The sequence below is a fragment of the Photinus pyralis genome, unplaced genomic scaffold, assembly GCF_008802855.1.
Source record: "Photinus pyralis isolate 1611_PpyrPB1 unplaced genomic scaffold, Ppyr1.3 Ppyr1.4_LG6, whole genome shotgun sequence".
Lineage (NCBI taxonomy): Eukaryota > Metazoa > Arthropoda > Insecta > Coleoptera > Lampyridae > Photinus > Photinus pyralis.
The window spans coordinates 16958876-16972859 of NW_022170663.1; the positions used below are offsets into that span (position 1 = coordinate 16958876).

The 13984-nt window shown below is 36.2% G+C and overlaps 1 protein-coding gene and 1 long non-coding RNA gene across 2 annotated transcripts; both read right to left on the reverse strand.

Moving 5' to 3' along the window:
* Positions 1 to 4518: 4518 nt before the first annotated feature.
* Positions 4519 to 5300, reverse strand: LOC116174999. The gene is made up of 4 exons (XR_004146216.1): positions 5240 to 5300; positions 5027 to 5191; positions 4816 to 4974; positions 4519 to 4768 (listed from the first exon to the last, which is right to left on the reverse strand). It is a non-coding gene; the product is annotated as an uncharacterized LOC116174999 (long non-coding RNA).
* Positions 5301 to 12587: 7287 nt separating this feature from the next.
* Positions 12588 to 13476, reverse strand: LOC116174815. The gene is made up of 4 exons (XM_031492807.1): positions 13318 to 13476; positions 13105 to 13269; positions 12892 to 13050; positions 12588 to 12843 (listed from the first exon to the last, which is right to left on the reverse strand). Exons 1-4 carry the CDS (start codon positions 13375 to 13377, stop codon positions 12682 to 12684), a joined length of 546 nt encoding a protein of 181 aa, XP_031348667.1. The 5' UTR covers positions 13378 to 13476; the 3' UTR covers positions 12588 to 12681.
* Between the last annotated feature and the right edge of the window lie 508 nt (positions 13477 to 13984).

Below are 13984 nucleotides of genomic sequence, written 5' to 3' on the forward strand. Positions count from 1 at the left end.
CATGGCGAGAAAAACCTAAAAATTTCTGAAATATTTTCAAATCTATTTTTTTATACATATTTGATTGCATTACCCAATCGATAAAGTATCTTCCTTCAAAGCTATTATATCTGATAGGTTGTTGTTTAATATATTTTCGCATGGAAAATAAAATGCTCGAGTAGATAAATAAGTATGAAGGGTGGCGAAACGAACTACTCCATTCAAATCTCTTATGATAATGATAAGTGCTCTGATAAAGAATAAATATAAAAGCACAGGACCGAATGGCGAAAAACAGTAGTGTCACCACTTGCGAACAAACTATTTCCAAACATGAAAGTTGTTATTCTGATTTCCTTCATCATTGCTTGTGCAGTAATCCATGCCAAGCCTCAAGGTAATACCTCTATAGTTGCTTAAGTATGTCTTATTTGGTTTGTGTAAAGTTGAAGTTGGTGTTTGTTTCTCTTGTTTCTTAGTAATTTACATTTATTTCTTCCCTGGCCAGGCGAACATCATTCAGTGTTAGTTCAAAGGACAATTAGCGACGAACAAATTAAACAAATGTTTGAAACATACGATACGAATAAGGATGGATTCGTAGATAAAAGTGAGGGAATTGCGGCAGGCCACGCAGAAGCAGACATTGATGTTGTGATCAACAAATATGGAAAGGACAAAGCTAATCTTGCTGGTAAGTTGATGATTTTACATCTGCATATTTTGATCTTCACATATTTTCGCACCCCCCTTAGGTTGAAATCGATTACTTAAAGAAAAAAGTACTAAATCTGACAAACTTTTCAGTTTCTAACATGCATAGGTTTCGTTACGGAACTTGTTTGTTCCATTACTATTACCGAATTTTTCTTACGTTTTAAGACACTTTGGTTATGGAAAAAGAACTGTGAAACTTTAATCTTTAATTCGGAAAGTTGTCAGAAAATTTCAGTTTGTTTCTTATTCTTTTTTCGAAATCCTTGTTAATTTATAAGCTTTATGGGCTCTATAGGAAAATATACTATCACTACTTATTGACACATTTTCCTTTTAGACTTTTCATTTTGGTTTTTAGACTTTTAGTAGAGTCAAGTTGAAGATACCCAAATCTTAAGCTTATAAAACTTATTGCGTTTTAAATTGTGCACATAACCATTTTTTAATTTCAGAATTCACCGCAATAGTTAAAGAATTCTACCAATAAAACAATGCCGATCAATATTCCACATCGACGCTTCGGGACGGGACTCACGGAAATGACTTTCAACTTACCGCATACTGATATAAATAAGATTAATTAGTGACTTTGAAAATATCAAGTTTATTAATAAAGAGGATAATGATTATACTTAATGTTTTTTAGCGCATTTCCACAAAAATAAAAAAAAATGCACTATTGTGGCCACTTTGTCCGTCCATCCGTCCGTTCGTCCGTCCGTCCGTCCGTCCGCTCGTTCGTTGAGACGCTACTAGTTCTTTATCTTAAGAGCTATTGTTCCACTACTTTTTTCGCTATTTGGTTCGCTATGGTGTCGAGGCTTGCACCGAGGAAGGAATTTTTTCTGCGTTTATTGCTAAAAAAGTTATTGTAAAAAAACCAACAAACCGTTTTTTACATGTTCCATAATTTTACACTTTTGCCGTTTATTTAATTTTGTATTGCTGTCTGTCGTCTGTGTGTTGGTCTGTCCGTCTGGTCCTTTGTCTGTCTGTCCCTCTATCTGTCCGTGTGAACGATAACTTTGGTTAAAAATGTCCGATCGCTTTGACATCTCCGTTAGTTATGAACTGAATTGCATGAAATTCAATATGGGGATAGATTTAGCCATATAATACGCAAAGCCAATAGTTGAGTCGAATCGATTCAATATTCACAGTGCCCTTTTCGCATCTCGACCATTTATAAACCGAATTGCAAACTTTTTTATTTTTAAAAGAATTTGAATGAAATTTGATACATAGGCACTTAGAATACAGAAAAATCAAACGCCAGTTTCAAAATTTGGTTTTGCGTATACGCAGTGTCAACTTTTTTATCTATGGAAGCATTTAAATGAAATCTGATACATAGGCGCTTGGAACGAAGGAAAATTTAACGTTAGTTTCAAAATTTAGATTTGCGCATGCGCAGTTCCAACTTTCTTATTTAGGAAAGCATTTCTTATAAACTGAAATTGAAGTAGCACGTCAAAAATGGATTGCACATGTGCAACGTTATCTTTCATATTTGTGGCCGGATTTTTACGATTTTAACAGAAGTTGCATCTTACAAATGGCAAATAAATGCAAGTGGAAATGCGCTTTTTGTAAATCGTTTACGATTACTTTTTAACTTGTTAACCTTTACTTTTACCAACCACCTGCTCCAAAATGAAAAAATCGGAGCAAGAAATTTGTGAAAGGCATTTTTGTGCAACGTTTTCAAGAGATGATACTGGAAGATACATTGTGGAATTACCGTTCAATGCAAAGTTGAAGGATTGTGGCACGAAATATTGCTGTAAAAAGAATGAATCAAATGTCTGGAAAATTAGCCACGAATTCTGAAATGAAACACAGCGAATTCATCAATGAGCATTTCAAACTGAGACCCATGATAAAATGAAAATCATATGTGAAGTCACCAATGATCAGTTAATCATGGTGTACACAAGGCAAGCAATCCAACCGCAAAATTGCGTGTGGTCTTCAATGCTTCTCGGCCGTCCTCAATTGGTGTGTCTTTGAATAACGTTTTATCTCCTGAATCCATTCCTCGTTTGGAACTGAGAGGCGCCGTGCTTTCAACTGAAACCGTTGAATATGTAAAGGAGTCTCTAGATTTGGATTTTAAGAAGATTGCATTTTTGTGACTCAAAGGTTGTTCTGGCTTGGATGGAAACGGATTCAGTTAAGTTGCAAGCGTTTGTTAGAAATCGTGTCGCAAAAATTCAAGGGCTGATTAATGTTGCTGGTTGGAATTATGTCCCAACAAAGATGAACCCAGCTGATATTATCTTCAGAGGAATGTTTGCTGATATTGCTGATTGTTTGTGGTGGCATGATCCTGAGAGTGATTTGTTGAATTATGAAAATCAGGATTCTACGAATGAGAATAATAATGAAAGCTACATGGAGGTGCGAAAAAAAATGGATAGGTACCTCTCACAGTTCCCCTTCGTTACCATTGAAACATTTTAAAACATTTTGACATACTCCAGAAGTTCCAGACAATTGCTGTTGCATAGGTACATGATCAGATTTTACGGTAATTGTAGGAAGCTAGTGCAAGATCGCAGTTTTGGAAGATTATCGACTTTTGAGTTGAGTTGTGCTATAGGGGTCCTAATGGACGTATTCGACAAAGAAATTTAGATTTTACGGAAGAAGGAAGAATTGTCAATGAAACAACCCATGAAATCATTAAATTAGATTTTTCTATCCGAGTTTTAAGAGTTGGTGGACGTATCTCAAACTCAAAATTCAACTTGGATAAGCGTCATTAGATGTTATTGCCATAAGGTCATCAATTTATTGAAATGTTGATAAAGGATCTTCACATCAGGTTTCTGCATGTCGGACAAGAAGGTGTCCTAGGGATTTTGGGCGACATTTTGGATTGTCAATGGAAAAAATCAAAGCAATGGAGCCGTGTTTGAAATGTTTTCAAGTCAACCCGAGAGATGTTGAAATATGCATGGCAGATCTTCCAAACTACCGGGTGGAACCAACATTTCCATTCTTCCATACTGTAGTGGATAATGGAGGCCCCATTTTGATTACGTTGGGATGGGCGAGATCGAAACAAACTCAAAAGGTGTGGATTGCTATAAAGAAGCGATATTAAGTTTGTATTATAAACATATAAATATGAAATACAATTTATTAAGGATCTGATCCTCAGATCATTTATAGTTTTGTATTGTCGTCCGTCCGTCCGCCCGTCCGTCCGTGTGCGCTCTACCTCTTTTTAAAAGTGGCCGATTGGGTTGAAATTTGGTGTACGGATACTTTGGACATTAAGGACGGGCGCTATCGATTTTCAGGAAGCTGGTTCAACAGGAACAAATGTTATAGGACTTCGAGAGAATCGGGAACAGGAAAATCTACGGGCTCAATATAATAGAAATCAATCCCTAGGTCATGTATCGAGTTCGGACTTTCGCTAGTATTCCCTATTACTCTTAGAAACAATTCAATATATTCTTCTCTGTCGTCTAGGTCAATCTCGTTGGAAAAAAGACCAAGAACATTATCTCAATGACCAAAACATGAATTTGATCTATTTTTGGCAACCACATGGACTTTGATCAAAACATGTCAAAATCGTTATTCTTGCACTGATATCGTTGGCAAGATTAAGAGCATTATCTCAATGACCAAGACATGAATTTGATGCATTTTTGTTAACTAAGTGATTGTAATACTGATGATCCTTCGATATTTCGTTGCATCGGTTTATTAATGGAAGAATGTATGAAGACTTTTATTTTTTTAAACGAAATAGGTACCAGTTTTTAAAGTTCATAATGATAGTTTTTTTAATGCAGTACAAAGTAAAAGAGCTGCTAGAGTTTATTTTTACCTATACTCTGCGAAATAACAAGGAATAATCACATTCAGAATTTCACAATTCCAAAATTTAAAAGGGTTTCTGCGGTATTTGCGAATTTCCCTTAACAAAGAAGCATAAGATTAATTTACGACCTTGAAAGATCGATACTTTCAACATTATCTCTCCGTAGTAAACGTAAGGTACTGCAAAATCCATGGCCAATGCTGTATATTCCTTTACGACGTAGTAACCCTGCGAATATCCAGCCTATATTTTGAAACAATATTAATTCGACTTACTGGTTCTACACCACATTTTTCAGGCAGCTTTGGCTCACTGGCCTCCGCAAGCCGTTTCCATATATTTGGCACAAAACGAGTAATATCTGCACATAGCAATGAGGTGTGCGTATATTCTAATTTCCATCCCCCATCCCATCTTTGAACTTCCATGATATACTGAAAATTAAACAAACGGTAAGTGGAGCACGGACCAAGTAGAATTTTTTACAGTTAAGGAGTCATCAAGTGGAATTGTGCTATTGATTGTTAAGGATATTGCCTTTGCACCTTTAGAGTCCAAACTATAAAGATTTAATTCCAACTCAACCTCCCCTCCTGGATTGTCCTCACATGTTTTAACTGTGTCAAGAGTTATGGCACCGCGAGGTCCCACCTGAAAATACGTCGCAAGGAATTTGGTAATTTTAAATAGCTTCTTTACCGATTTTGCATCGCACACTAGTAACAGCACGAATAGATGAATAACAGTCGGTGAATACATATTATTTTCATTCATCAAACTCGAAGCAACTTGTATTTATGGAAAAAATATCACCTTCGCCAGAAAGTTAGTAACGCACATCCCGCCGTAAACATGCTTGTTTGGAACAGTCACGAAAACCTAGTTTTTTTGTTGCAGAACATTTCCGGGTGTTGCTCATCACTAATCTTTGTATTTACTGGAATGTCGGCCTATCGGTACCATCGAACGCTTCGTAGGGTCCGTAACTGTTGGAGCAATAACGCAGACAAACTTTTAATTTTAGATGGTTTTTGAAATGAACCATGTGTTTTTTTAAGCGCATTTTCAGTGATCTCTTTTTGTCCAAAATCCACTTGATTGCTGCGATAGAAGTTAGACTCCAGCCCCCTTCTCGTGGTACCTCAGTGTGCCGAGCATAAAAAGCGAAAAAGAACCAAAGCAAAAGACGCTTATGTGCCTGAAACTAGGGAACCAACGAAACACTAATGGAGTTCGCTGTTATCTTGATAATTAAGCGAGCTACCGTTGCAAGGGTATCGAGGGTAGAAAAAATAACGAACCAAACTTTAGGTAAATCATCCTGCAAGTCAGTCCCAAATGTTACCTATAAAACTATGAGGTTTATTCATGTTTTCGATGAAGACAAGTCTATACCCTCTGACAAAGGAAGCGCGTTCAATATAAAAAAATTGCTGTGGCTAGCACATATGTATACCACCCGCAGAATGTACGATTTTGTCCTTTATGTCTAAGAATATGTGTACCAAATTTGGTTCCAATCGGTTCAGCCGATTAGCCGCAATGAGAGTACAGACGGACCCACAGACCGACATACCGAAAATTACACTTACTTCGTCACAACTCTTGTAATATTAGTTTCGCTATGAAAATAATTGGCGCCAAAAGACCTAAAGGGTCGAATAACTGAGCTACTGTAGTTAAAGTTGACCGTTTTGTCACTCTATTCTTAAGATTATTTAAAGAAAGGTAAACGTATCGTATCGTTATTTGGGTTCCAATACATCCCTAAAATTTTGGTGATTATTTCCGTAGAGCTAGTTTTTAGATTACAATTTTGATGGTTAAGTTCGGGTACGTTACGTTTCCAGTTCTTTAAAGAGAATTTGGCCAAATAAAGAATAGCTAAATATGGCGCAGCAGCTGTGCCAAACGTGACAACATTTAAGTAATACAGCCCAAGTGGTAAAGAAGAAACTGCTCGCCAAATGATTTTTTGATATTTCCTATGATGGGGTGTACGAGAATTTGTCTATACATTTGCTTTACGTCTGCTGTGAGAACGTAAGGGTGGGTTCTAAAACGAGCTAATATTGAAAATTAATCATCCTGTATGGTTGGACCAACGCACTGTATTGAATTGATCGGTATACCTTTATTTAAGTGACACGAACCGTCAAACACAACTTTAATCGGGTAGTTTCACTGGATTCTTTTTCTACTGCGTGGTGCGGAAGATAAAATGAATCAGGTTCATTGAGTTCACTCTTAGATAAATGGTTTTGGGTAACGTAATCCTGAATACAATGAACATATAAATTTTTAAAATTAATGTTTTGCATAAATTTTCTTTCGAAATTCACAAATCTGGTTTTAACTACATTGTAAGAATTCCGTAATTGATCAATGTTGGTTTTTAATGGAAATTTGACAATGAATTTTCCATTCTCAGATAACCATAAATTCCATTGTAAAGGTACGTTTCCTATGAAGCGTCTCACGCGGTGTGGCATTTACGCATACAACTGGAGACGGCCGCCGCCTGTAGGTTAGAACATGCTTCCATTGCTTTCTATTGAGGCGGTGGATTGCGTCAGCCGCACCGCGTCAGGCGCACGCGTCAGACGCTTCATAGGAAACGTACCTTAATCCAGATTAATTGGTGTATAATAGATCGCTTTTGAATTCTTAACGGCACAATCTTGAAGGTTGAAGGTTGACTACGGCGTGCGATAGTTGTTATCGGTGCATCCAGGTTGCGTACTTTTGAGTAGCCCAAACTTGGAACTGTATGAAGTTTGAAAAATTGACAATCTTTGAAAAGCATTATCTCGGAATCTATTACACCTATACAAACGGATGTGGGCTTAAATTATAGCAAATTTGGTCTGCTTTGAAAACTTATTGAACCGTTATTTTCGACAAACTGGTTCTTCAGGATTAAAATCGTCAAAATCTGAAAAGAAAACGAAAATTCCTCGGTTTCTAGTATATTTGACTATGTTGCGTTCGCCGCTCGAGGTCGAAAACTTGAATTATACATTGGGTTAACAACATAAGCATTATAAGCAATCCCACAAAAAATCAGAACTACCGGATTTGACGCAGGGTCTGATGTATATAGTTACTGGACTATGAGTTTTCTTATTTTTTTAACGAAAAGGAACTTATAGTTTTATATCCATTAAAAGGATGGAATCTTGCCAGATAAGTAAATCTAAGCCCGAATAATAGTACGATTGCCAACGGGAGCCGAAACACTTACAATCTGATATACATTTTATGTCGAAATTATATAGAGAAAGACACAACAAGATTAAGGTTATTAAATACGTAGGTACACTTAGTTTAAAACGTTATTCTCTGCCGACGTTTTTCAACCCTCACCCGTAATTTTTTTTTAAATTTTTCTGAAAGCACCGACAATTTAGAATTCTAATTCTGAATTAAATTCTTTATATGACAGCAAGGTATTGACTGAGGAAGTCTGTAGTTACTGCTAGTAACAGTATTAGTTAATAAATGACCAATGACCATTTGTGGTCATGCTTCTCTGTCTGCCATACGCTTGAACCTATGCCACAAGTAACAAACCTATAAAAATAGGTTAAATCCAATGACCCCGTAGGGTCACAGTGAGGTGCTAGCTGAGGTGCTCTGCCGCTTTTTTAGATCTGCTTTAGGGGTTTACTTTTTCTTACAGTTACAGTAGGTATCATCAAGCGGAACCTTCGTAATGATATTCACTGAGAACATCTTTCCTCCTTTAGAGTCAGTACTTTGCAGGTTTAAATCAATTTCTACTTCTCCTGAATTATTTTCGCATAGTCCAATCGTGTTAAGAAGTATAATTACAGGAGGGCCCATCGAAAAGTTTTATAAGATTGTAAATCTATTAATAATATTAATTATTATCTCTGACAATGCGAGCCATCAGCCATTGCATGTCCATATGAGATTGTTTTACATAGTTCAAACCATCCTGAGCTTAGTCAACTAATGGTAATAGTTGTATAAACCTACCATTTAATCTGATTTTAGTTTAGAAAACGAATCCCCAAAATTTAGGGCTTAAAAACCGGTTTGGCCGGTCAGGTTCCGGACCTGAAGGAAACTTTAACTTGGCGTATCTCCTAAACTATATAGATACTAGTGGACCAAATAAAATATCAAATTAAAGGTACTTCTATACATGGCATTGGCGAGAAAAACCTAAAATTTCTGAAATATTTTCAAATCTATTTTTTTATACACATTTGATTGCATTACCCAATCGATACAGTATCTTCCTTCAAAACTATTATATCTGATAGGTTGTTGTTTAATATATTTTCGCATGGAAAATAAAATGCTCGAGTAGATAAATAAGTATGAAGGGTGGCGAAACGGACTACTCCATTCAAATCTCTTATGATAATGATAAGTGCTCTGATAAGGAATAAATATAAAAGCACAGGACCGAATGGCGAAAAACAGTAGTGTCACCACTTGCGAACAAACTATTTCCAAACATGAAAGTTGTTATTCTGATTTCCTTCATCATTGCTTGTGCAGTAATCCATGCCAAGCCTCAAGGTAATACCTCTATGTATGTCTTATTTGGTTTGTGTAAAGTTGAAGTTGGTGTTTGTTTCTCTTGTTTCTTAGTAATTTACATTTATTTCTTCCCTGGCCAGGCGAACATCATTCAGTGTTAGTTCAAAGGGCAATTAGCGACGAACAAATTAAACAAATGTTTGAAACATACGATACGAATAAGGATGGATTCGTAGATAGAAGTGAGGGAATTGCGGCAGGCTACACAGAAGCAGACATTGATGCTGTGATCAAGAAATATGGAAAGGACAAAGCTAATCTTGCTGGTAAGTTGATGATTTTACATCTGCATTTGATCTTACATATTTTCGCACCCCCCTTAGGTTGAAATCGATTACTAGAGTACTAAATCTGACAAACTTTTCAGTTTCTAACAGGCATAGGTTTCGTTACGGAACTTGTTTGTTCCATTACTATTACCGAGTTTTTCTTACGTTTTAAGACACTTTGGTTATGGAACAAGAACCGTGAAACTTTAATCTTTAATTCGGAAAGTTGTCAGAAAATTTCAATTTGTTTCGTATTCTTTTTTCGAAATCCTTGTTAATTTATAAGCTTTATGGGCTATATAGGAAAATATACTACCACTACTTATTGACACATTTTCCTTTTAGACTTTTCATTTCGGTTTTTAGACTTTTAGTAGACTCAAGTTGAAGATACCCAAATCTTAAGCTTATAAAACTTATTGCGTTTTAAATTGTGCACATAACCATTTTTTAATTTCAGAATTCACCGCAATACTTAAAGAATTCTACCAATAAAACAATGCCGATCAATATTCCACATCGAAGCTTCGGGACGGGACTCACGGAAATGGCTTTCAACTTACCGCATACTGATATAAATAAGATTAATTAGTGACTTTGAAAATATCAAGTTTATTAATAAAGAGGATAATGATTATACTTAATATTTTTTAGCGCATTTCCACAAAAATAAAAAAAAATGCACTATTGTGGCCACTTTGCCCGTCCATCCGTCCGTTCGTCCATTCGTCCGTCCGTCCGCTCGTTCGTTGAGACGCTACTAGTTCTTTATCTTAAGAGCTATTGTTCTACTTTTTTCGCTATTTGGTTCGTTATGGTGTCGAGTCTTGTACCGAGGAAGGAATTTTTTCTGCGTTTATTGCTAAAAAAGTTATTGTAAAAAAACCAACAAACCGTTTTTTACATGTTCCATAATTTTACACTTTTGCCGTTTATTTAATTTTGTATTGCTGTCTGTCGTCTGTCTGTTGGTCTGTCCGTCTGGTCCTTTGTCTGTCTGTCCCTCTATCTGTCCGTGTGACCGATAACTTTGGTTAAAAATGTCCGATCGCTTTGACATCTCCGTTAGTTATGAACTGAATTGCATGAAATTCAATATGGGGATAGATTTAGCCATATAATACGCAAAGCCAATAGTTGAGTCGAATCGATTCAATATTCACAGTGCCCTTTTCGCATCTCGACCATTTATAAACCGAATTGCAAACTTTTTTATTTTTAAAAGAATTTGAATGAAATTTGATACATATGCACTTAGAATACAGAAAAATCAAACGCCAGTTTCAAAATTTGGTTTTGCGTATACGCAGTGTCAACTTTTTTTATCTATGGAAGCATTTAAATGAAATCTGATACATAGGCGCTTGGAACGAAGGAAAATTTAACGTTAGTTTCAAAATTTAGATTTGCGCATGCGCAGTTCCAACTTTCTTATTTAGGAGAGCATTTAAATGAAATTCTTCTTATAAACTGAAATTGAAGTAGCACGTCAAAAATGGATTGCACATGTGCAACGTTATCTTTCATATTTGTGGCCGGATTTTTACGATTTTAACAGAAGTATCATCTTACAAATGGGAAATGAATGCAAGTGGAAATGCGCTTTTTGTAAATCGTTTACGATTACTTTTTATCTTGTTAACCTTTACTTATTTACGTATTCGACAAAGAAATTTAGATTTTATGGAAGAAGGAAGAATTGTCAACGAAACAACCCATGAAATCATTAAATTAGATTTTTCTATCCGAGTTTTAAGAGTTGGTGGACGTACCTCAAACTCAATATTCATTTTCAGTGATCTTTTTTTGTCCAAAATTCACTTGATTGCTGCGATAGAAGTTAGGCTCCAGCCCCCTTCTCGTGGTATTTCAGTGTGGCGAGCAGAAAAAGCGAAAAGGAACAAAAGCAAAAGACGCTTATGTGCCTCAGACTACGGAACCAACGAAACAATAATGGAGTTCGCTATAATTACTCCACTAGTTGAAGAAACAAATTGATACAGAACAGAGGGGAAACTAGCTTCTCGATGTTTTGACCCTTTTCCGACACGAACGCGTACAGCTCAAGTACTACGACCCAAAGGAAGGAACCATTTCAAATATTTGTATTTTTTGTGAAATATCCGGACATAAAGGGAGAGACTGCAGGAAGGCGCTAAGGATGCAAATGGAAGATAAAAAGGATATTTTATTGAAGAAGAGAGCATGCTTTTTATGTACCCAAAAAGGACATACACTCAAAGATTGTGAAATGAATGATAACTGCCCTGTTTGTAAGAAAAGACATGTTCTAACTATGTGTCCTGTAAACCGTTTCTATTCGATCGGAAGAGGATCCCCACAAGAAGAGAATAAGAGTTAAGCGCAGTCGAATCCTGAAAGATTCGAAAATAAGGAAACATCTTCAAACTCTGTAGTTATGTCAGTTGCTACGATTTTGCCAACAATTTTAGTCCCAGTTAGAGGAAGATGGGGATAAGTTCGTAAGGTACAAGTCCTTGTAGATTCGGGATCTCAGAGATCTTATATAATTAGTATACGCGACAACATTGCAATTGCCCATTATTGGAACTGAAAAAGTAGCATTTGCCATCTTCAGTGGAGTAACATCAAAAGAACAAGAACTTAATTGCTATAGAATTACAGCACACCCAAGAGACACTATTTTAGAAATGGAAGTATTAGGGACTGATCGGATAACCAACTATACCACACAGGTTAAGGTTAAACTTGAAGGAAAGGATACAGAAATTAGAGCTGGTAGCGGTCCCATAGAAATGTTGATAGGAGCTGGCTATTTCGGTTTTCTGCTGACCGGAAACCGACGATTTTAGATAAAAATCTCACGGCATTTGAAACTTTATTTCGGCCGGACCGTGTTAGGAACAACCTCTGCACTCAGGTTGAGTTTTTGTTTTTGTAAAACGTCAGATTAGAATATTTTTGTGATTTTGACAGAATAAAACGATTTGAACAGAATCCGTGACAGAACTCATTAATAATAGAATTCATTACATATTATTTTAGGTAAGAAACCACATCAATAAATATCGATTTAGTTGCCAAAAAAAGGGATTTGACATTTTCGAACCTCTTCCGAAAGGTTTTCAGTCCTAGAGACCATTTAAAGTAACATCGATTTCAAGTTTTTATTGGTGAGGTTAAAACGTAGAAAGTGGCTAGTATTATAGTACTTTTGTTTATGGTACGGTTTATTTGCCGTATAAATAAGACAAATTATGTGTGAAATATATATTAGTAAGAGAAATTTGACGCTATTTTTAGAAGTACATTTTTTCATTGTCCAGCTGGTGCCTGAGAATCCCCTTCAATCACCAAGCACGATATTAATTCTTCATCTCGATAAAACCATATTTCAACCTGCAACTTTCCATAATAGATTGAAGGTATAGCCATATCCTTCGTCATTGCTTTAAGGTTCTTCACCTTGTACTCGCCCTACAAACCAGAGGTACATTATACTCTCATCAATTTAGTTTGTCCTACGGGTTCCAAGGAGCATTCATCCGGCATTTCGGGAGTAGAGACCGATTTCAGCTGGTCCCATAATTTTGGCGCGAACTTCATTGTCTCTTCGCAGAGTTTACCGGAGTGGTCCATTTGGAGTTTCCACCCGTCATCCCATTTTCTCACTTCGATTTTGTACTATAAGTAGGTAGTTTAATAAGTGTGAAAAGTAGGTGAAATTCAATATCTTACTGTTACTGCATCATCAAGTGGAATTTTCATCCTGATGGTTGCCGATAATGCCTTTGAACCTAAAGCGTCGATTTTATGTAGATCGGTTTCCAATTCCACGTCCCCTCCGGGATTTTCCCCACATGGTTCAACTAGGTCGAGATGTATGGTACCGGGGGGTCCCATCTAAAAATTGTTATTAAGGGTTTGATAACTGTAAATCTGTTCTTTTACCGTTTTGGTATCGCATAACAGAAACAGCGCGACTAGATTGATTCCAGAAAATAAATACATACTTTACCATCTGGTCCCTAAGTGAACGTATTTATTGAAGGCAGCTAACCTTCACCATTGCGTTAATAACGGACATCCTGTAGAGGAACATGCTACATAAACCAGTCACAAAGAGCTAGTTCCTGTTTTTCCTTCAGCATTTCCGGTTGTTTCTGATAATTATGTTACATGTTACATCATGCACTTTTTCCAAGACGCGTTGTATCTATTGCGTTCACAATATGAAGTATTAATGGCCAGCTACACATGCTACAAATGATGAAAGACTGGCATTAAAAATCTAATGGATTTGAGAACGTGATTGATTATGTTCGGCAGTAAATGAAGTCATATTCCTCTGCTTTTCAGTTAACATTTTTATAAAGCTAAGCCAAACCAAAAAATTCCTGTAATCAAATAAAATGGATGTACATAAACAATTTAATTCACCTTGTACTACCTCAACAATTAGGAAAAGCACGAAACTCGGAAGTAAGTTCCTTAAAAATTAAATTAGCACAACACAACGAATTAGGTTAACAATTTTTTTTAATTGAGATAAATCAAATGATTTTTTTAATTATACCTGCATCAGAATCGCCGTTCAAAGCACCCCTGAGCGTGCGAA